General features: G+C 51.8%; 2 protein-coding genes across 3 annotated transcripts; one reads left to right on the top strand and one right to left on the bottom strand.

Annotated features, from left to right (window-relative positions):
- The first annotated feature begins 826 nt into the window (after positions 1-826).
- NAPRT (nicotinate phosphoribosyltransferase) lies at positions 827-7344 on the top strand. Its single transcript, XM_062492294.1, has 13 exons — positions 827-1013; positions 1998-2125; positions 2668-2750; positions 3223-3353; positions 3431-3546; positions 4163-4356; positions 4505-4645; positions 4797-4881; positions 5010-5090; positions 5946-6048; positions 6126-6283; positions 6469-6576; positions 6687-7344. The coding sequence occupies exons 1-13, from the start codon at positions 827-829 to the stop codon at positions 6744-6746; spliced, it is 1575 nt and encodes a 524-aa protein (XP_062348278.1). The 3' UTR covers positions 6747-7344.
- A 126-nt stretch (positions 7345-7470) lies between these two features.
- LOC134043659 (ubiquitin carboxyl-terminal hydrolase CYLD-like) lies at positions 7471-19546 on the bottom strand. 2 transcript variants are annotated; one of them, XR_009933177.1, is made up of 15 exons: positions 17360-19546; positions 16993-17277; positions 16717-16786; positions 15857-16077; positions 15144-15297; positions 14661-14796; positions 13923-14033; positions 13435-13526; positions 12647-12713; positions 11485-11617; positions 11152-11260; positions 10891-11009; positions 10050-10269; positions 8708-9310; positions 7471-8032 (listed from the first exon to the last, which is right to left on the bottom strand). XR_009933177.1 is itself a non-coding variant. In XM_062492278.1 (14 exons), exons 1-14 carry the CDS (start codon positions 17813-17815, stop codon positions 9126-9128), a joined length of 2358 nt encoding a protein of 785 aa, XP_062348262.1. In that variant the 5' UTR covers positions 17816-19546; the 3' UTR covers positions 7473-9125. The 2 variants fall into 2 exon arrangements, 1 of the variants encoding a protein (XP_062348262.1); XM_062492278.1 differs by having other exon boundaries at positions 7473-9310.
- Between the last annotated feature and the right edge of the window lie 1373 nt (positions 19547-20919).

The raw sequence follows: 20919 nt of genomic DNA, 5'->3' as shown, positions 1-20919 counted from the left end.
TGCGTTAATTCATTTTTTAAGGCAATATCTGTCAATTTTAGCTTTTCAAGAAAGCACTCAAATCACAAGCCGCCTGCCTATCCATATTATCCCACTAAGTACTATATCAAGAAGGGCCAGTCCCTTATAGCCCAGCTTGGTGCGCGCGCATGCAGCCTTGTGTAGACTAAGTCGGGACAGCGAGCTCTCCTCTATAGGGTCAGCCCAGGCACGGAGCCACTGCGTATGCACGCATACAGTGGTCTTCAGCCCTCCGAGCGCTGCCTCTCGGTGCTTGCCCACTCGCTTACCTCCTACGGTGGGTTGATCGAAGGTCCCTGTTCGGGCGCCACTTTGCGGAGGAGTTCAGCGAGGGAAGAACGCAATCAATCAATATGATTGGCAGAGCATTGTTCACTTTATTAAAGCTAGCGTTAGCACTTACACCTTTTTGCCTACTTGCTCAATACACTTGGCATATGCTTATTGGTTCTTCTTGCGTGTTTCCCTTACATGATTGGCTTTAGCAAGCGTGAGATAGTTTCTCAGTCGTGTCTTTGTACAGATTTCTAACCGCTACTCCCTTCTTCATATCCTGATATTGTGTAATTTCTGCCTCAAGCACATGCTGACTTTGCCCTGTCTATGTGCCTTTCAGCACTTCTCCGACCACAGGGCCTCGGTCGAGTCATGTCCGAGTTCTGCTAACCAACCATCAACACCCCGTGTTCCCGGCGTCGCCATCCCCGCGTCCCCCCACCCCGTGCTTCCGCATCCCTCCTATTTCCATGTTCCTCCCCCGTCCCTCCCCGTGTCCCCTCCCTTGTGCCCGTGTCCCCGCCCCGCTATGGCGCCGCTGGCGGACCTGTACCAGGTGTCCATGGCCTACGGGCACTGGCGAGCCGGGCGACACCGCGCCCCGGCCGCCGCCGAGCTCTTCTTCCGCCGCCCGCCTTTCCGCGGCTCCTTCGCCCTCGGGGCCGGCCTGGCCGAGGGGCTGCGGGGGCTCCGAGCCTTCCGCTTCTCTGCTGCCGGTGCGTGGCGACAGCGGGGGACAAGGGGGGGAACAAGGGTGGCAGAGACAGGAATGTATAGGGAGGAGTGGTGGGCGAGGGGACCGTCCGTCCCAGTGGGACTTGGAGGGATAGGGGAGCAGCTCCAGGGAGGACAGGATGAGGAAGGGATGGGAGAAGCGTTGTGGGAAGGGGTGAAGGGAGAGGGGAACAACTCAAGGGGACAGCGGGGACAGGAGGGGACCGGAGGGAGGATGAGGAAGGGACGGGAGAAGTGCTGTGGGGACGGTGGTGGGAGAGGGGGAAGGGAACCTTCCCAGGGAGACTTTGGAACAACTGCAGGGGACAGGAGGGGACATGGTAGAGGGTGAGGAAGGGACAGCGGGTAGCGGTGGGAGGGACGAAGGGGAAAGGATAATTTCCCCCGGGGGAGGATGGGGAAAAAACTCAAGGAGACTTGTAAGGGATGGGACAGTATCCAGGGGTGTCTGGGGGTGTTTCAGGGGGATTTAAGGGGGACAGAGACATCTCTCAGAGTGATCTGGGGATGGGAACCCCCCCAGGGGCAGTGGGGGAGGACAGGGGAATCCCTCAGGAGGACTTGAGGGGTCAGGGACGTCTCAGAGGGACGTGGGGGACTGGGGACCTGCGGTGGGGGAGAGGGACAACATTTGAGGGGGACTTGGGGGACAGTGCAGCCAACCTTGGGGATGACTTCAGGGTATCAGGACAACTTATACAGGGACAGAGACATCTCTCAGACTTTGGGGACAGCAAGACCCTTCAGGGGACACAGGGCAGGGGTGGACACAAAGAGCCCTCAGGGAAACTTGGGGGACACTGGGACACCCTCCAGAGGTGTCCCTCAGAGGGAACTTGGTCCAATTCCCCCGTCTCGTTCCGTGCTGGGGGTGTTGTCACCCACCTGTCCATGGGAGGCTCAGTGCCCTCCCCCCACCTCCCCCTCTGTCCCTTGTCCCTGGTGTCACCGCGCTGTCCCCGCAGATGTCGCGTACCTGCGCTCTGTCCTGCCCAGCACCACAGACGATGCCTTCTTTGACTACCTGGCCACCCTCGACGCCTCCGAGGTGACCGTCACCGCCATTCCTGAGGGCTCCGTCGTCTTTCCCAAGGTGGGACCTCCCTTCATCTTCTTTCCTGACTATCACACCTCTCCCAGCTCCCAGACCTCCTCTTTTCCTTGAACATGGGATTCCCTGGAACTCCAGTCCTGGTTTTCCCAGCACCCCCCCTTTTCCCTGACCCTGGGAGCCCATGGATATCCATTCTCACCTTCACAACCCCCAATTCCCCCCCTTCCCTCAACACCATGGATCTCTTGAACCCCCATCCTGGCCATCCTGGGTGTCCCCACTCTATGTCTCTCCTTTTCCTTCACACTGGGACCCCCTGGAACCTCTTTCCTGGGTGCAGGAACAATCTGGACCCTCATTCCAGGGCAATAGGATCCCCCTGCACCCCCTTCCCTGGCACTGGGATCCTCTTTTAGCCCCTTTTCCTTCATCAGCATCCCCCTGCAACCCCTTTCCTGACCATCCCACCTTGCCCAGGCCTTCCCTTTTCCTTCACTCTGGGATCCCCTGGACCCCCATTCCTGCCTTTCCCAGCTCCTCCCAGCTCCAGAGGGACTGGGATGTCACCACTGTTCCCACAGGTGCCGTTCCTGCAGGTGAAGGGGCCTCTCCTGGTGGTGCAGCTGCTGGAGACCACCTTACTGTGCCTGGTCAACTATGCCAGGTATTTTGGGATGGGGATAATCCCAAAGCCCATGGAAGATGGAGAAGGGCAGGGAAGGGAGCGCAGCACCCCCCAGTCCAGAGGGAGATGTGAGGTCAGGGACACCGCAGTCCTGTGGGTACCAGGACCCCACAAGTCCCCTGCTGGAATTTAACTGTTAGAATTTCTACCAGTTGAATTTAACTACTGGAGGGTGTCCCAATGTCCCTCACAAGTTTTCCTAAAGGCTTTCCATGTCCAGCTCACCCTGTGGTCCCCTGAAAGATCTCCCTGTCCCCCAGATTCTCCTGAGAGATGAACAGGTCACCCTTAGGATGTCCCTGTCCCCTAAGGTCTCGTTGGTCAATTCCACCACATCCCTGTCCACCAAGTCCCATGGTGATCCCTGCCTCATCCAACCAGGGAGCATCCTGGAGCCCCTTCTCCTTGGCTGTGCTGGCTCTGGGTGACCTGTCCCATTTTGTCCCCGCAGCCTGGTGGCCACCAACGCTGCCAGATTCCGTCTCCTTGCCGGCCCAGACATGAAGCTGATGGAGATGGGGCTGCGCCGCGCACAGGGGCCGGATGGAGCCCTGTCAGCATCCAAATATTCCTACATTGGGGGTGAGTCCCGCCCAGTGGCGCCCAGTGCCACCGCGGCCCTGCCGTCACCTGCGTGTCCCCCCCGTCCCTCCTCGCAGGCTTCGACTGCACCAGCAACATCCTGGCAGGAAAACTCTACGGAATTCCCGTGCGTGGAACCATCGCCCACTCCTTCGTCATGTCCTTCCGGTGCCTGGAGGAGGTGCAGCCACGGGTGAGCGGTGCCTGGGATGGGAATGGGAATGGGAATGGGATTGGGATGGGATGGGATGGGATGGGATGGGATGGGATGGGATGGGATGGGAATGAGGATGATTGGATGGGGTGGGATGAGGATAGGGATGGGAGTGCTGGTGAGGGTAGGATGGGGATGGGATGGGATAGGGATCTTGTGGGGGTGGGGATGTAGAGGGGGATAGGAAGGGAGATGCAAATGGGTTGGGATGGAATAGGGCTGGGAATTGGATGGGGTAGGGATTGAATGGGGTTGGGGATGGGATGTAGATGAAGACAGGATATGGGTGTGATTAGGATGGGGATAGGGATGGGCAGAGGGAAGTGGGATGGGTATGGGGTTTGCATGGAGTTAGGGATGGAAGGAGATGGAATGGAGATGGGATAGGAATGTAGTGGGGATGGGGCTAAGGTGGGATGGGAATGAGTATGTGGAGGGGGTGGGGAATGGGATGTGGGATAAGATAGGGATGGGATGGGAATGCAGACAGGGATTAGACTGGGATGGATGGGGAATGGAACACTCCACCTGTTCCTACGCTCCTGGCACTTTGGATAATGCCACAGGCTGTACAAATCCCATGTTCCTCTGGCAGGACCTGCCACCTCAGGCTGGAGGAGATCCCGTGGATCTTGCAGACCTGGCCGTGTCCTGGCTGCAGCGGGTTTGTGACCTGCTCCAGACTCCCCCTGGCAAGGCCAACCAGGGCGAGCTGGCCGCCTTCGTGTCCTATGCTGTCACCTTCCCCTGTGACTTCCAGGGATTGCTGGACACCTATTGTGTCAGGAGGTGAGGACCATGCCACCGTGGATGGATGTCCCTGCTCATTGGTGGCCTTGAAGTAGGAGTGTTGGCTGGCACAGGGCTTGGAAACGCTGCTGGATCTACCCTGTATCCACGTCCCACCTGTCATTAATGCTTTTCTTGCCCATGCCAGGAGTGGTTTGCCCAATTTCTGTGCTGTGGCCTTGGCACTGCACCAGCTGGGATACCAGGCCATTGGAGTGCGCCTGGACAGCGGGGACCTGGCTCAGCAATCCAAGGAAATCCGGGGAGTGTTCCGAGCCTGCGGAGCTCAGTGAGTCCAACACCAGCTCTGGGATGGATGTCACTGATCCCTGCCATCCTCACCTACACCCAGGTCTTCATTCTGCCAGGACTTGGGAGCCCTAATGGCTCTGGGTGGTGCAGGTGGATCCATGTATCCTCCCAAATCCTGCTCCTTCCAGCTTCCAGGTGCCCTGGTTTGGGACCATCCCCATCGCTGTCAGCAACGACATCAGCGAGCAGAGCCTGGAGGAGTTCAGGAGGGAGGTGAAGAACCTGCTGGCAGGGCTGGGATGTCACCTTGGTGCTGCTGGAGGGCTGGGATGTCACCTGTGGTGTCCCTGGTGTTGGCAGGACTGGGATGTTGATGGTCTCTGTCTTCTCTGCTGCCTCAGGGGAGCGAGATCGACATGATTGGCATTGGGACCAACCTGGTGACGTGTCCCCTGCAGCCATCACTGGGCTGTGTCTACAAGGTACAGCCTGAATCCCAAATATCCCAGTCCTTGCTGAGCCACTTCCAGGTGGTCCATGCCTGCTTCATGACCATCCAGCCCCACTGGAGTCACAGAATCACGAAAGAATTTGCCTTGGAAGGGATTTTTGAAGGCCCTCCACCGCCATAGGCAGAGCCACCTTCCACTATCCCAGGTTGCTCCAAGCCCTGTCCAACCTGGCCTTGGACACTTTCAGGGATGGGGCAGACACAGATTCTCTGGGAATTACATTTCAGTCCCTTACCACCCTCACAGGGAGGAATTTTTTTCCCAATATCCCATCTAATCCTGCCCTCTGGCAGTAGGAAGCCATTCCCCCTTATCCTATCAATCCATCCCTTGTCCAAAGTCCCTCTCCAGCTCTCCTGGAGCCACTTCAGGCACTCTGGGAGAGTGGAGTGAGACATTCTCCATGCTGGGCATTGCCAGCTCTCCCATCCTGGCTCCAGAGCAGAGGGGCTTTACCCTTGGAGCATCTCTGTGATCTCCTCTGGAATTGCTCCAGAAGCTCCATGTCCTTCTTCTGATGTTGGACCCCAGGGCTGGAACAGGTCTGCAGGTGGGGCTCTCACCTGAGCAGGGCCAAGGGGCACAATTCCATCCTCTCCTGCTGCCCACATTGTGAGATCAGCCCAGGATATAGGGAAGTTCTGGATGCCAATGTTAGGTCATGGTCAGTTCTTTGCCCACTGGAAGCTCCAAGTTCTCCACAGACAGGAGGAGGCAGAATGTCCAACTTTGCAGTGGTCCCAGTTGGGTTTTTGTCTTTTTTCATCTGCTTCACATCAGTGGCCTCCCCAGAGGGGTCACAGGTTCCCTTCCCTTCTCCCACAGCTGGTGGAGGTCAATGGCTCCCCATGCCTGAAGCTCACAGAGGATGAGGAGAAGATGACAATCCCAGGGATGAAGGCGATCTATCGGCTCTATGATGCTGCTGGTGAGTGTGGAGACCCTTCCCAGAGTCCTGGGGGAATCTCCTGCTCTGTAACTCTTTCCCTGATGCCTTCCTGGAAGGTCACCCCTTCATGGATCTCATGGCCCTGGAAGAGGAGCCATCGCCTTGTGCAGGGCAGGAGGTGGGAATCCGTGTCCTGGGGCGGCTTGAGGAGACCACCAAGGTCATTCCCACCACTGTGAAGCCTCTCCATCGCACCTACTTCAGGGATGGACAGGTCAGGGCTGGTCCCATCTCCTGGGAGGTCTCCTCTTCCACACTGGGGGATGGATCAAAGGGGGTGGTGACTTCTGAGATGTGCCAACAACTCTGGTGCCAACCCAGTCACGGTGGCTTGTTGGGATTGATGCTGGGTGGTGGCTTCCCCCATGGATCTTCCCACATGGATCTCCATCCCTGTAGGTGTGTGAGCCCCTGCCCAGCCTGCCCGAGGTGAGGACCCACGCCCAGGTGTCCCTCAACCTGCTCAGCCCCGCTCACCGCCGGCTCCATGAGCCACAGCCCTACCCAGTACGTCCAACACTTCCCACCAGCACACACCTGGGAATGCCACTGGATTTGGTGGCCTGAGCAAAGCCACCACGGAGCTGCTCCCTGACCCCTCTTGTTCCCATTCCCAGGTGGCTGTGACGGAACGGCTGCACCAGCTCTTCCTGAAGCTGCGTCAGGGCAGCCACTGAGGAAGGCCCTGCTCATCCCCAGCTCCTGCTCTGTGCTTTTTTTGGGAAGCCCAGGTGCCTCGTTAGAAATTAACAACTCTAATTTAGACCTTTCCACTGCCTGGTGTTAACCCGAGGAACCTGCAGAAACTGGGAGAGCGCCCTGGGGTCCCAGTAGGGAAGCTGGGAACACAGGAATGGGGAAGGCAGAGCTGTCCCTGCATCCCCTGGAAGTCACAGTCCTGTGCCCAGCTTGGTGGCCCTGCCAGTCTTGTGCCTTATCTTGGTGGCCCTGCCAGCCCTGTGCCCATCCTGAAGCTCCTTGGTGGCACTAGAACAAAGCGTGGAGTGCCACCAACAGGGTGACATGGGACACTCATGGGATACCCATGGCAGACACTCTTTGCCTTGGCAATTCTGAGCTTCATCTCTGTGGCCACATTCCAACTCTTTCCATTCTGGCCGAATTCCCTGGGATGTGGAGGCCAGCTCCAGGTTGATCCCAGCTCCAGGTTGGCACCTGCACTGTCTCACCCCTGCTCCCACAGGAAGAGTGGCTCTAACCCTCACTGAGCTTCACACTAAGCAAAAATTGTAAAATAAAGGCCTTTTCCCACCATGGCTCTGATCCTTATTCCAGTGAAAAACCCTTTGGAGCTCCATTGGGAATGGGAAGGTAAGAGGGAAATCCCCAGGGATCAAACTTGTGGCTTCCCTGCCCACCCTTCTCTCCATAATTTGGATCTTGGCAGAAATTATAGGGAAGAAAATAATTAAGAGCTTAACAAAGCATGGCCTGATGGTCCCAGGTGTCTGGGTATTCCAACACTATTGTATCCCATTTTGAGTCAGAAAAAAACCTCCAGGAAATCCAGGATAAGTTTGCTATAAATTAGTTTTTTTTTTTTTTTTTAAGCAAAGCACCAAAGATAATGAGTCCATTGTACCTCAGTAGAGATGTTCCTGAGTTTTTGGGAGAGGAAGAAAGAAGAACAAGGAGAGTGACCTGTGCCAGCACATGTCACCCTCATGAATAAGATGCAATTCCTGATGTTTAGGAACCATTTTGGTGGGCAGAGAAGCTCCTGGGTGTCTTTGCACTTTCTCCTCAGGTATTTCTGGATATTGAGGAGATTTCCTGAGCCTTTTTTTATTCTCCAGGCTGGGTAATTCCAGCTCCCTCAGCCTCTCGTCATAGGAGATGCTCCAGTCCCTTCATAATCTCAGTGGTTTTTCCTTGGATTTTGTCTCTCTTGTACTGGGGAGCTCCAAACTGGACCCAGTATTCCAGGTGTGACCTATCAGAGCTGAGCAGAGGGAAAGAATCCCTCCAGGACCTGCTGGCAGCACTTGGAATGCCAGAAAGATCCCAAGCCCTCCAGGATCAATCCAAAGCTCCAGGCTTTGTTAAAATTACTCCACTCTGCATTAGAGATGGGGGGGAAAGAGCAGGAATGGGGTTAAACCTGCACATCTGGGATTCCTGGATGCTTGAGGTTTTTGTGGAATTTGGGCATCCCACTGACACCAGTATGACTTCCCACTTCATAGCAGAGAGCCCCCAAATTAAAGAATTCATTTAACTTAAGGAACACCAGTTCCCACCCAAACCCTAAACCTTCCTGCAGAAAATCCCAGAGTGCTTTTTCGTTTCATTTTTGCCCTTGGAATTCTGGTATTTGACCCCAGAACTTGGAAGCAGATGCAATGATGAGACAGAAAGTGCTAAAAGTGAGCTTGGAACAGTGAATCCTGTGCAGATTTTGCCAAAAAGAGGAAGTAGCAAGAGCCCGGATGTTGCTCCTCTGCTCCCATCCTCCTTCCAGTTTGGTTCTTGGAAAGACACCTATTTTTAAAGCATAGCTTCAGCTCAGAATAGCCATGATTGGAAATAAGGAGTGGTGGGTGAAAGTGCCAGTTAGTGCTGGATAAGGTAAGTGCAGGGAATTGAGGGACTCGGGTGAGGAAAAATCGATCCTGACCTGATTTTCCTCACTCCACAAATCCAGTGAGGATGTTTTAGAAAAGGTTGTGATTTCCTGGTAAACCTGTAGATAATTCCTTGTGTTTTGATTTCTGCTGGTCCCCAGCTTTGGAGGGAAGGGCTGGCAGGGGAACAAGGATATGGGGATGCTCCAGCTGCAGAGTACCTGGAGACAGAGAATTGTGGAATGTGGGGAATGAGAATTAATTTGAGCATGAATAATTCCAACTCCAGCTGTGCCCAAGGACCAACTACCACTGGATAAAGCCAGGACTGAACACACCCAGCCTGACTTGGATAACTTAACACCAAGAGAGGTGAGAAGAGGCAGCTCAAAGCATCCAAACTCAGCTGCTTCCACCTTCTGGGATGATCCAATTCCTGATGTTGCTCCATGACATTGGTCCAGGATGGTGTCACTTGTAAAGTGCCATTTTCCTGCTCTGGTACAGGTACATGTAGGCATCACAAAAGAGGCGTTTGGCCACCCCATCCATGTCCCGAGGCTGCTCCAGGGCCAGCACGGCCAAGGGCAAGTCCAGGTATTTGGCAACTTCTGGGCACAGCATCACCGTGGGAATGTTGAAGCCGTTTTCACCACCTAAGGTGGAAAGGAGGAGGAAAAGTTCCCAAACCAGATCCCAAAGGGATGGGTCCCTAGAGCTCCAGCAGATCCCAGCACACTCAGGAGTCATGCAGAGCCTCAGCTGGGAGATGTGGAAGCCAAAAGCACTGGAAGAGGCTGGATAAGGGGAGACCATTCAACCTAAATGAGTTCCAGGAGAGCTGGAGAAGGATTTTGGACAAGATATGAAGGGACAGGACACAGGGAATGGCTTCCCACTGCCAGAGGGCAGGGTTAGATGGGATATTGGGAAGGAATTCTTTCTTGTGAGGGTGGTGAGGAGCTGGATTGGAATTCCCAGAGGAGTTGTGGCTGCCCTATCCCTGGAAGCATCCAAGGCCAGCTTGAAAGGGGCTTGGAGCAGCCTGGGATAGTGGAAGTTGTCCCTGCCCATGGCAGGGGTTGGAACTGGATGAGTTTTAAGGTCCCTTCCAACCCAAACTATTCCATGATTCTGCGATAAAAGCACAGTGGGGAAGGACAGGAAAACAATCTGTGCCCACAAGCTGAGCCAGCAGGGATGGGATCCCAAATCCTTTGTTTGACCAAAACCAAAAGCTGGAAGCACCTGGAAAAACTCCCACCTGGCTTGGCTTGGCCCCTGTGGAATCTAATTAAATGAAAGCCAAACACAGAAAAATCCCAAATAGGGGAACTTGAGAGGAAAAGGTGGACTGAGCAGCCCCTGGCAGCTTCCCACATCCCATTCCCTCACCGTGCCGGTCAGCCATGCTGTCGAAGAACATCCAGTGCTCATTCCCAGGGCCGTATTTCACAAAGGACACATAGTGACTGGTCTCGATGCAGAGCACTGCAAACAGCTCCAGCTTCTCCCGTGGGACCTGCTGGCAGCCCCGGGCGCTCCAGCTCTGGAATTCCTCTGGAATGTGCAGCCTCCTGGGTTTGTGTGCTTTGCGGAGGCGATGGGAGTGAACCTGAGGAGAGAGGACAGGGTGGCATTGGCAGAACTGGCCCTGGCCTGCCAGGAAGAGGGGAAAGAGGTCAGATTCCAAATTTATTCCGTGCTGATGTGATTCTCACATTCCCTGCTTGCCTGGGAATGGCATTGTGGGAACAGCCTGGCAAGCAGGGAGCTGAAATGAGAGCTTGTCACCATCCAAGAGCAGAAACTGTGGGAATGCTCATGGAGAGGCAGCAGGGAAGGATCAGCAGTCAGTTCCTGCAGGATTACATATTATTTATGGACACAGGTTGTTCAGGGAAGCTGTGGATATCCCATCCCTGGAATTGTCCAAGGCCAGGTAGGGCAGAGCTTGGAGCAACCTGGAACAGTGAGCAGCACCCAGGGGCTAGAACTGGGATGAGCTTCAAGATCCTTTCCAATCCAAGTTTTTCTATGATTCCATTATTATTTAGGGTCTGTATAAGCAGAGGGTTCACAACCTCTGGCTCCTGGTAGGAATGACCCTCAGGAAAGGGCTGCTTCATGCCCAACTTGAGCATCTGTAGGGACAGCCAGGGGGATGTGGGGATTTTGGGAGGGTTCATCCTGCTGACAGCTTCCCAGGTGGATTTTGGGAATAGCCATGGAATACCTGTCTGGAGCAGGAGCTGCAGAACTGCTTCAGGCCCGTGGCTGAGAACACCTTGTCCTTGAAACACTCTGAGCATTCCAAAGTGGCAACATCTCCACACAGGCAGCATTCCCTGGGACCTGCCAAGGAAACGGAGCTGAGGAGTGTCTCCTCGAGATCCCACCTAAAATCCAGCTTGTCCAGCCAAAACTGGGACTCAAGGAAGAAGAATCCCAAGACAGCCCAGAGTTGGTTGCTCACAGCCCATTGTCCATCACTCACTGTCCAGCAGCAGATCTGTTATATCCAGCTCCAGGGAGGGAATGATTTTGCTGAACATTTTATATTCCTTCCCAAAACGTGGCATTTGTATAATGAAGCAAGATGGGATCTGGGAAAAAAAAAAAAAAAAGGGAAGGAGTCACTCTGCCAGAAGAGCCAAATCCCAGAGATTTTTCTCTAAATTTGCTGTCACTATTCACAGGGGGAAACAGAGAAAGCAGAGGCCTTTTCCTAAGTCATGCCTGGATTCAGTGTTGGATATAAAACATTCAAGGCCTCACAGGTATTTTGGGAAGCAAAGAAAGCAGGTAAGCAGAAGGAAACTGGACTCACCTCCACCAGCTTCAGATCTGAGGACAGGAAGGAGCGTTCTACCAACTGCTGCACATCAGGAACCACCAAATCCTCCTGTTTATCCATAAATATCTGGTAGCAGTAACATTCCTGCTCCTTCTGGCCTCCTGACCTGCAAGGAGAGGTCATGGGATTTGGGATGTGGTGACACAAAATTGGAGTTTCCCAAAGTTTGTCCTGGGAGAGCTCCTGGGCTCAAAGCACTGAGGGTGGTTTGGTGCAACACAAAGCACTTTTTCCACCCAAAAATAACGAGTTTATGCCAGGGAAGCAGGAGATAAGGAGGAATTTTGGCCTCATTATCCCTTTTGGAGCAGCACATCCTATAAACAAAATTCCATTTCTCCTTGATACAAATCTAAAAGATAATTTAGTATATAAATTGAGAAACGGATGCTTTGATGAAGGATGAATTAAAAAATGCATCCAAAAAAGCCAAACTCAAGGTGAGTTGTGTGCAGATCTCCCACAATCCCTAAAGAAAGAAGGGAAAGGATTTCCTTTGGATGACCCCATGCAGGGGAGCTGAAGCACAGAGTCCTCTTTGTGCTCAGCCTTTCCCAGCACTCCACAAACCATGGCTTGAGCGGCGGCTCCACAAAGGAGCACAGAAATCCAACAATTCCCTTTCTGTGCTCACAAACAGCACAGTTATTTTTGGCTTCCTCCAGCCTCTCATCCTCTTTGTAGAGTCCCCAAAAAACCGGGACTGCATCCATGGGCTGACTGTTTTGAGAGGCTGTGGGAGCTGAGCCAGCTTGGCAGCCTGGACACATCCCAAATTTATCCAAAGGCTGTTGGCTACTGCTGGATCTGCCCTAGAGTCGGACATCACCCTTCTCAAACCCCTTCTGGCTCTCCCTGAGGATGGCACAAGGTTTTTATCCCGATTTTCTAAGGGCAGCACCCTCCAGGGAGAGCTCAGAAGTGTCTTTGTCTGGATGGGAAGATCACAACAAGCAGGATCAGAGTCTGTTCGTAAGGAAAAGCAGAAGGAGCTGCACAAAACTCAGAGCTGTGATTCCAGAAGTCTTTTGTGGAGAGGGACAAGTGACCTCCCCTACCCACCCCCAGGGATTCTGAAGTGGAAAATTAATGAGCCTGGCCTTGGAAATTGTATCCCTCAGCTGCAGAAACTTACTGGAGTTTCAATAGTGGCTCAATTCCCAGGATCTGCTGCATTATGAGATTGAGGAACTCCTCAGGATCTGAAAAGTGAGAGGAAAGGATGGATCAGACCATACCAGGAACTGCCTTGTTCCACTGCATCCCAGAGCTGTCAGATAAACATAAGCCAGTGTTCCAGGGACCTGGAATTTCCTTGTCAGGTGGAACAACTGGGACAAAGGCTGAGAGCACTTGGTTAAGGCAAAAATCCCAAAGGGAAGAAGGAAAATGCCAAGCAGCCTTCAGAGACTGCACTTCCATGGAGTTCCAGGATGGTTTGGGTGGGAAAGAACCTTCAAGATCATGGAATTACAGCCATTGCCATGGGCAGGAACACCCTGTACTATCCCAGGCTGCTCCAAGCCTCATCCAACCTGGCCTTGGACAATTCCAAGGATGGTGCAGTCATAGCTTCTCTAGGAATTCCATCCCAGCCCCTCACCACCCTCACAGGGAGGAATTCATTCCCAATATCCCATCTAACCCTGCCCTCTGGCAGTGGGAAGCCATTCCCTGTGTCCTGTCCCCCCATCCCTTATCCCAAGTCCTTCTCCAGCTCTCCTGAAGCCCCTTTAGGCACTGGAAGGGGCTCTGAGCTTTAAAAGCTGAAAGAATTTTACAAGTGAATTTTTACATCAATTAACATCAGCACCTAATTAAAGCACATTCCTGAGAGAAGCACAGAGGGCAGTTGCCAGCTGACACCTGGATGAAGCAAAACACAAGGAAGCAGCTGGGGAAAGGCCCTAGGGAGCTCCTTACCTTTCTCAGCATTGGTAAAGCTGGAGCACTGGCCTTTGTCCGTGAGCTGCTCCCGGAGGTGCATCACACTGCTGGCCCTGACAAAGCCAGTCCTGGGAACAACAACCAGCTGCAGGTGAGGGAAATCATGGAATGGCTGAGCTTGGAAAGGATCTTAAACTCCATTCAGTTCAACCCCCTGCCATGGGCAGGGAATCCACCAACACCACCAGATTGGCTCCAAGCCCCTTCCAACCTGGCCTGGGACACTTCCAGGGATGGAGCAGCCGCAGCTTCTCTGGGAATTCCATTCCAGACCCTCACCACCCTCACACAGAAAATTCCTTCCCAATATCCCATCTCAATCCATGCTCTGTTCATTTAAAACCATTCCTCCTTGTCCTGAACACCTCTGGATGTGGCTGCCAGGTTCCCCTCAGTGCCAAGCTTAGGGCAGCAGGGAAGGAATGAAGGCAAATGGGACAACTTCCAGCATTCCCTACACTCACCTTCGGAGGGGATTGACAATCTCATCCCTCAGAATTCCCTGGACATTCCTGTCACACAGTGGGAAGGGCATGAAGAGCATGGAGTCCAGCACAGAGGTACAGGAGAAGAGACTGTGGGAAGAGTGGGATGGGTTTGAGTTTGAGGGCTTGGAAGCAACAGCTAGAACCAAAATGTGGTGGCTGGTGATAGTCAATGGCTTTGATGCCCAACAATCCATACATGGAATTACAGGGAGGTGAGGGAAGCACATCGGTACAGTGAGGCACATCTGGAAAAATGAACACTGGGAGAAAACAAGGGAACAGCTCAGGGAGAAGGAAATTCCTACTTTGCAGCCAAAACTACTCAGGGAAGGGTAGCACTGAGTCTTTTCCTCTCCAAGCAGGGAAGTTTGGACCTCCTGGGTGGGTTCCTTGGAATGATTCCAGCCAGAACTTCCAGGGACAGAGTCAGCACAATCCAAATCCACAAAGCTATGAGCTCTCAGCACCCTGAATGACAGACACAGCGAAACAAGGGGTCTTCAGGGCTGAAAAAACTGCTGGATTTGGGAAGGAGATTAAAAAGCAGCCTGCAGGTTGCATCTCCACATAGTGACATCCTGCTCTACACCAGGGGAATGGCTGGAATAAACTTCCAGCCAACTTGGAAATCGAGGGAAGTGCTGCAATTTGGGGCTTTGCTCGATTAAAAAGCCATTCATTTAAGGAGCCTGCACCACCCAAGCAGGTCCTTACCTAAAGAGAGCTGCATCCATGTAGCAGGAATTACAATGACCTTGGATGCCCTTCATCCGCCCTTGGAGAACACGGACTGCTGCCTCATTCCTGAGTGGAGGAAAACTCTCTGGGCCCTCTGGAAGAACTTCTTGTCCTGTAAGAAAAGGAATTCCCTTCACCTTCTCATCTGGGTCAACTCTGCCCTTCCTTGATGTCTCAGAAGTCTGAGGTGAGTCTACAACTCTCAGACTTGAAGTGGCTTCTCAATCTAGCTTCTCATAAATCACAATCTTTCAGACTTGTGGGATATTCCCTAAGGAATCATTTAGGTTGGAAAAGACCTCTAGGATTGAGTGTAGCTGTTAATCCAGCCAAAGATGTCATGTGGGATAAACACCAAAAAACAACACTCGAAGAAAGGGATGAAACACTGCCCAAGGGGTTTTTCCACATCCTTCTCCCATCACAGCCCTGTTTTTTCCTGCTTCCCAGAGGACTCACTGTAATCCCTGAGGGATAGATCAGAGTTGGGAAAGCTCTGGAAGCGCATATCGGGCTGGCAGGAATTCAGCCTCACGAAGAGGCCTCGCTTTGGGGCACAGTGGAAGTAGGACTTGCCCAGCCAGTCTCCAGCTGTGACCCCCTTGTCTTCATCCTGGGAAAACAGCACCAGAATCAAGCCTGAGAGCAGGATTTATGGAATTATGGCTGGAAAAGAGATGTGAGATTGAGTCTAGCTATGCAACGCTGCTGAGGCCACCACTAGATCGTGTCCCCAAGTGCCACATCCACAGGGATGGGGACCTCACCCCTGCCATGGGCAGCTGTGCTAGGGCTGGACAACACCATCCATTAAGGAATTTTCCTAGTATCCAACCCAAACACCCATTGAGGCACTTTGAGGCTGTTTCCTCTTGTTCTGTCCCTTGTTCCCTGGGAGCAGAGCCCAATTCCCGCCTTGTCCCACCCTCCTGTTAGGGAACTGTAGGGATCCAGAAGGTTCTCATTTAGCCTCCTTTCCTTCAGGATGCTTCCCTCCTCCTCCTCCTCCTCCTGGGATTCCTTCCTCCCAGTTGCTTCCTGGTGCTCCAGACCCTTCCCAGCTCCATTCCAGCTCCTCAATATCCTGTACCTGGGGATCCCAAAATTCCACCCTCCATATTCAGCCACTGCCACCAGCACTCCAAGATCCCTTCCCAGCTTTCCAGCCTCACCAGTTCAATTCCAGCCATTTTGTCCTTGATTTGGGGCAGGTAGCCCACCCAGCGGATGATTCCTGAAACTTGATTCCCTTTGTCCAAGGTAATCTGGACCATGGAATTCACTTCCAGGGGTGAATTCCCACCTTCTCCCTCCTCACTGCCCTCGCTGATCTCTTGTTTCATCGGGTTTGGTTTTCCAAAGCCCATGTCGGAGTCAAACGTTGGGAAAAAACCTGATGGGCAACACAGAACATCAAGAGATGTGGGAATTTGATCCTCTGATCTAATTCCAGGTCTATTTTGAAAATTCCAGGCTACATGTACAAGCAGGAAGCTGAGCGCCAGGGACACAAGGTGTAATTCCCAGTGTGTCCAAGCTGGTCTGACAGGATGAGAGGGAATGATCCTGCTCCTTGTTTCCCTGCTCAAAGCTTCACATTCCAGCCTCTCGCTGGACCTGGAGTTAATCCAGTCCTTCCCAGACTACTGCAATGGCAGCAGGGGGGTTATTTCCTAATTTTTCTACTAATTCCTTGCATTATCCAACAATTCTCACCATTGCTGCTGGCACCTGAGTCTTTCCCACCAGGATGAAGCGCCTGCTCCATCTTTTCCAGCTAAATTACAGACTTTATAACCAGTGGTGTCTCTTCCCTGAGGGAATTCTCTGCTACCATCAAACTATCTTTCCTGGCAAATGGGACTCAGCTTTAGCTTTGTGTGGAACTTGAGATATTTCCATAAATCCCAGTCCATTAAGACAACTTGTAGGTTTTATTGCAATTTCAGCTCCTCAGTACCCTGCAGATAGGGAATAAATTTCAAGTTCACCCAGAATGGGATCAGGAGAGACACATCCAAAGACTACCTACTTTGCAAGCTCTCTTTCACAACAGAATCCATGGGGATTTCCCTGAAAATGTCAGTTGTTCCTTCTTCTTCCTGAAAGGAGTAAAAAAACCATCAGCTAGGGAAAAATCCAGCAGCTAAACACTGGAACATGAAGGACTTTTTTAAACAAGCCTGGAAAGTTTTCACAGAACCTCACATCCCTTTTGGATATTTCTTCTACTTCACTTTTACGTCCAACCATAATGTGTTTTTTTTCTTTAAAATCCCAAAAAAACCCATGGAAAAGCTGCTCTTACCGGGCAAACTTTCACGAACCATTGGTTCCCTTCCCTGTAGACTGCCATGGCAATTCCTTTGGTGGGGATCTCATCCACATAGAAGCTGACAGCATCGCCAACTTTCACAGGAACCACCTCCTCCGTGTCCTGTTTTCCCAGCTTCTGCTTCCCATAATCGTTGCCTGACATGGTATTAAACTGGATTTTGCTGAAGGGCAGGAAGATCCCACAGTTCCTCCTGCACCTGAAATACTCGGTGCCGTGGTAGGATCCATCGCATCTCCCTCTGTTTTCCCCCTCTCCCTGAAAACACACCAGGAAGGGATGTCACACACAGAAATTTCATGGAAAAATGAGGAATTCCCTGGCTTTGGGCATCCCTTACCTGCAGTTCCACCCCAAAAAACACCGGAGTCAGCACAGCCAAACTGGGCTTGTAGATGCTCCCAATGTAGCGCACAATTCCCGGGAAAAATTCCCGCTCCACTTCCACCATCACGTTTTGACCCAGTACGGCTCGGAGAGCTCCTTCCAGGCTCACCCTTTCCAGGAAAAAATCCAAGCGCTCACTGTGGCTCCCAATGGCCAGGAGGAATCCAGCGGCTTCCTGGCGCACAGGCTGCAGGATTTCCAGGTTGATGGTGACCGTGGAGCTGTCGTCCAGCATGATGACCTTCAGGAAGCAAGCTGGAGGCCCATCCTCAGAAAAATTCCTCAGGTAGCTCCTCTCGCTGCAGAAGCACAAGTTCCCAGCTTGGAAGTACTTGTTTCCATAGGCACAGTCCTCCGTCAGGATGTAGAAGCAATTCCCGTCCGCTGTTGGAGGCGGGTGGTTGGACATGGCAGATTCCCCTGGGTTGGGAGAGTCACAGCAATGTAGATTTGTGAGTGTTGGTGCAGAATTCCCAAAGAATCTGGGGTTGGAAGAGGTTTTGGATCTAACCTGGTGCTCAAAGCCTCGCCCAGCTGAGTTTGAGCGTCTCCCAAAACCTCCCTGCTCCTTTTTCCCAGGTGTTTAATCACCCTCGTGGTGATTCAAAATTCCATCTAACCTGGTTTCCCACATTCCTGCTCATCCCTGCTCCCCCACTGTGTTTTCCATGGGAAAAGTCCTGCTCTGCCTTCTCCACTAAACCCTCCCAGAATGAGGTTGTACAGAAAAAAAAAAATTAAAAAAAACAAACAAACAAACAAACCATGGAATGGTTTGGGTTGGGAGGAACCTTAAAGATCATCTCATTCCATGGGCAGGGACACCTTCCCCCATCCCAGGTTGCTCCAAGCTCCATCCAACCACACCTGGAATAATTCCAGGGATGGAGAGGCTGCTCCAGCCTGTCCAACCTGTTCCAACACCATCCAACCTCATTAAATTTCACATTTTCTTTCCTTAAGTGATGTAAAAGACCAATCCCGCCTTTTAAAATTCCTTGGAAAAGGGATTCCCGCTCTGGTGCTGCAGCTCCTCGGTGTTGCTACAGCTCATGACTATTCAAAAATATGCAAATCACCTCATGAGGTACTTGAGATCTCCAGCTTTCCTAGCAAATATTTAATTATTTATTATATGATTTATATTGAAGGAAACGCAAGTGTTAGGAAGCGGGAATATATTTAATTGCTTATTCTTTAGTTAAATTCTGACCATGAAAATTATTGTAGTTAAAATTCCAGTAGTTTAATTCGACTGGCAGAATTCCAGTTAAATTCCAGTAGTTACATTCTAATGTTTAAATTCCAGCAGTAATTGAAATCCAGTCATTAAATTCCCTTTTTTACTCCTCCCTATCTCTCATTCAGTGATTCCATGGAAAATCAGGATCCAAATTTTTTTGTTTCAACATGAAGAAAAAGTGAAAAAAATAAAACAAAATTAAAAGCAAACTCTTCACTAAAAGCCAAAAACATATTGAGTCTTCTAATGAAATTCCTAGTAATAAACTATTTAATTATTCAAAACCAAGGATAAACTGTTTTTCTCATAAAAATAACCAAGACTAAATTTTCCTTATCAAGCCCATTCTCCTAATGAAAGCTCCAGAATAAACCACTTCCCTCATCAAAACCACAAAAATAAACCATTTTCCTCATAAGAAGCAAAAATAAACACCTTTATATCATAAAACCCACAAGACTAAACAATTTTTCTCATTAAAAAGCAAGAATAAACCATTTTATTCTGCAAACCCCAAGATTAAACCATTTTCCTCATCAAACCCCTCCAAAAATAAGTAATTTTCCTCATCAAAAACACACAAATAAACCATTTTCTTCCTCAAGAGGCAAAAATGATCTTTTTTCTTCCTCAAGAAAAACGCAAAAATAAACTGTTTTCCTCATCGAAAACTACGAATAAATCCTGTTCCTCATTTTCAAAAAACCAAAAGTGATTTGTTTTCCTAATCAAAACCCCGGAACAGACTATTTTCTCTCACCAAAACACCCAGAGAATAAACAATTTTATTCGCCAACAAGAATAAACAGCTTTTCTCATGAAAATAAACACGAATAAACGAATTTCCTCACCAAAACCCTCAAATAAACCATTTTCCTCGCGGGAACACAGCACTAAACCCTTATCCTCATCAAACTCAGGTGTAACTCGGGTATTTAAACCAGAATATTCACAATTTCCTCCGATTTATTGGAATAAATTCCCGTTCCCAACGCTCTGAGCGGGATTTAGGCTCGACCCCTCCCCCTACCCCTCACCGTCTCCGCCGCCGCTCCGGCCCAGGAACTTCCGCATCCGGGCGCTCGCGCGGCCCGGCAGCCAATGGGGAGCTGCGGGGAGAGGAGAGCGACCAATAGAAGTGAGGGGGAGGGAGCGAAGGGGGCGTGGTTAAGCAGCAGACCCCGCCCCCTACAGGCAGGGCTGAGGGGAAGGCGGGAGCTGCGTGAGGGGCGGCGGACAGGGGGTGTTTCCATGGTCCCAAATCCCTGGGGATTCGCGTGTGTTTCCACGGTCCCAAAGCCCTGTGGATCCTGGGGTGTGTGTCCCCATGGACTGAAATCCCTATCGATTCATGCGTGTCCTAATGGACCCAAATCCCTATGGATTCGCATGTGTTTCCATGGGCCAAAACCCGATGGTCTATATGTGTGTTCCCATGGACCCAAGTCCTTACGGTTCTGTGAATTTGTGTCCCCATGGACCCATGCCCCTATGGATCTGTGTGTGTGTCCCCATGGACCCAAATCCCAGTGGATTCACATGTGTTTCCATGGACCCAAATCCTTACGGATTCATGTGTGTGTCCCCACGGCATGGCCCTGTGATCCTGCATCCCCACAGTTGTGTGTCCCTCTGTCTCCATGACCTCATGTCCCCACGGCCCTGTCACCCCTGTGTCCCCTTGTATCCATTGTCCTTGCACTCCCGTGCCCTGTGTTCCTCTTTCTTGTGTCCTTCCTGGGTGGCCCTGCCTGCCACAGCACACCCCAAGGTGTGCTCCCACTGCTGCTGGGACAAGAGTGACACACTGAATCTGGGATTACCAAGTAGCCACCTCCCAGGGGTTATCAGCCACTCTGGGGACATTGAAGTGGCAGGAGAGTAGGGAGGGGACACCAGGTCACGGCAGCTGGGTATAAATATTGGCTAAATAGATTTATTTTCATACAAAGAATACACAGGTCCCCCCTTCTGGGACACCCCGACCCCGGGGGACACCCCAAGATGTTCCCAGCCACTTCCAGGCTGGCCACCACATCAGTTGGCTTTGCTGGCAGGATCTGTCCCCATTTTCAGAGTTTGGTGACAACTCTGGGGACACCCCTGTCCCCTCTGGGGCCACCTTGCTGCCTGCATTAACCATGTGCCTACTCAGAGCACGCTGTCACAGGCCCCTCTGCCTTGGGGGACAGCCCCAGACTTGGTCCCTTGCTCCCTTGGTCCCATGCTGGGACATCTCCAGACATTTTGGGGTCCCCCTTGTGCCCTAA

The sequence above is a fragment of the Cinclus cinclus genome, chromosome 1, assembly GCF_963662255.1.
Source record: "Cinclus cinclus chromosome 1, bCinCin1.1, whole genome shotgun sequence".
In the NCBI taxonomy this organism is placed as follows: domain Eukaryota; kingdom Metazoa; phylum Chordata; class Aves; order Passeriformes; family Cinclidae; genus Cinclus; species Cinclus cinclus.
This window is presented reverse-complemented; position numbering and strand designations above follow the sequence as displayed.

Coding starts and splice junctions, on each gene's coding strand:
- NAPRT (XM_062492294.1), top strand. CDS start 827: ATGGCGCCGCTGGCGGACCTGTACCAGGTGTCCATGGCCTACGGGCAC. Junction 4,357..4,504: donor GACACCTATTGTGTCAGGAG/GTGAGGACCATG, acceptor TGCCCATGCCAG/GAGTGGTTTGCCCAATTTCT. Junction 6,284..6,468: donor CCTACTTCAGGGATGGACAG/GTCAGGGCTGGT, acceptor CCATCCCTGTAG/GTGTGTGAGCCCCTGCCCAG.
- LOC134043659 (XM_062492278.1), bottom strand. CDS start 17,815: ATGTCCAACCACCCGCCTCCAACAGCGGACGGGAATTGCTTCTACATC. Junction 14,797..15,143: donor TCTATCCCTCAGGGATTACA/GTGAGTCCTCTG, acceptor CTTTTCTTACAG/GACAAGAAGTTCTTCCAGAG. Junction 9,311..10,049: donor CAGCATGGCTGACCGGCACG/GTGAGGGAATGG, acceptor TTTCCACCTTAG/GTGGTGAAAACGGCTTCAAC.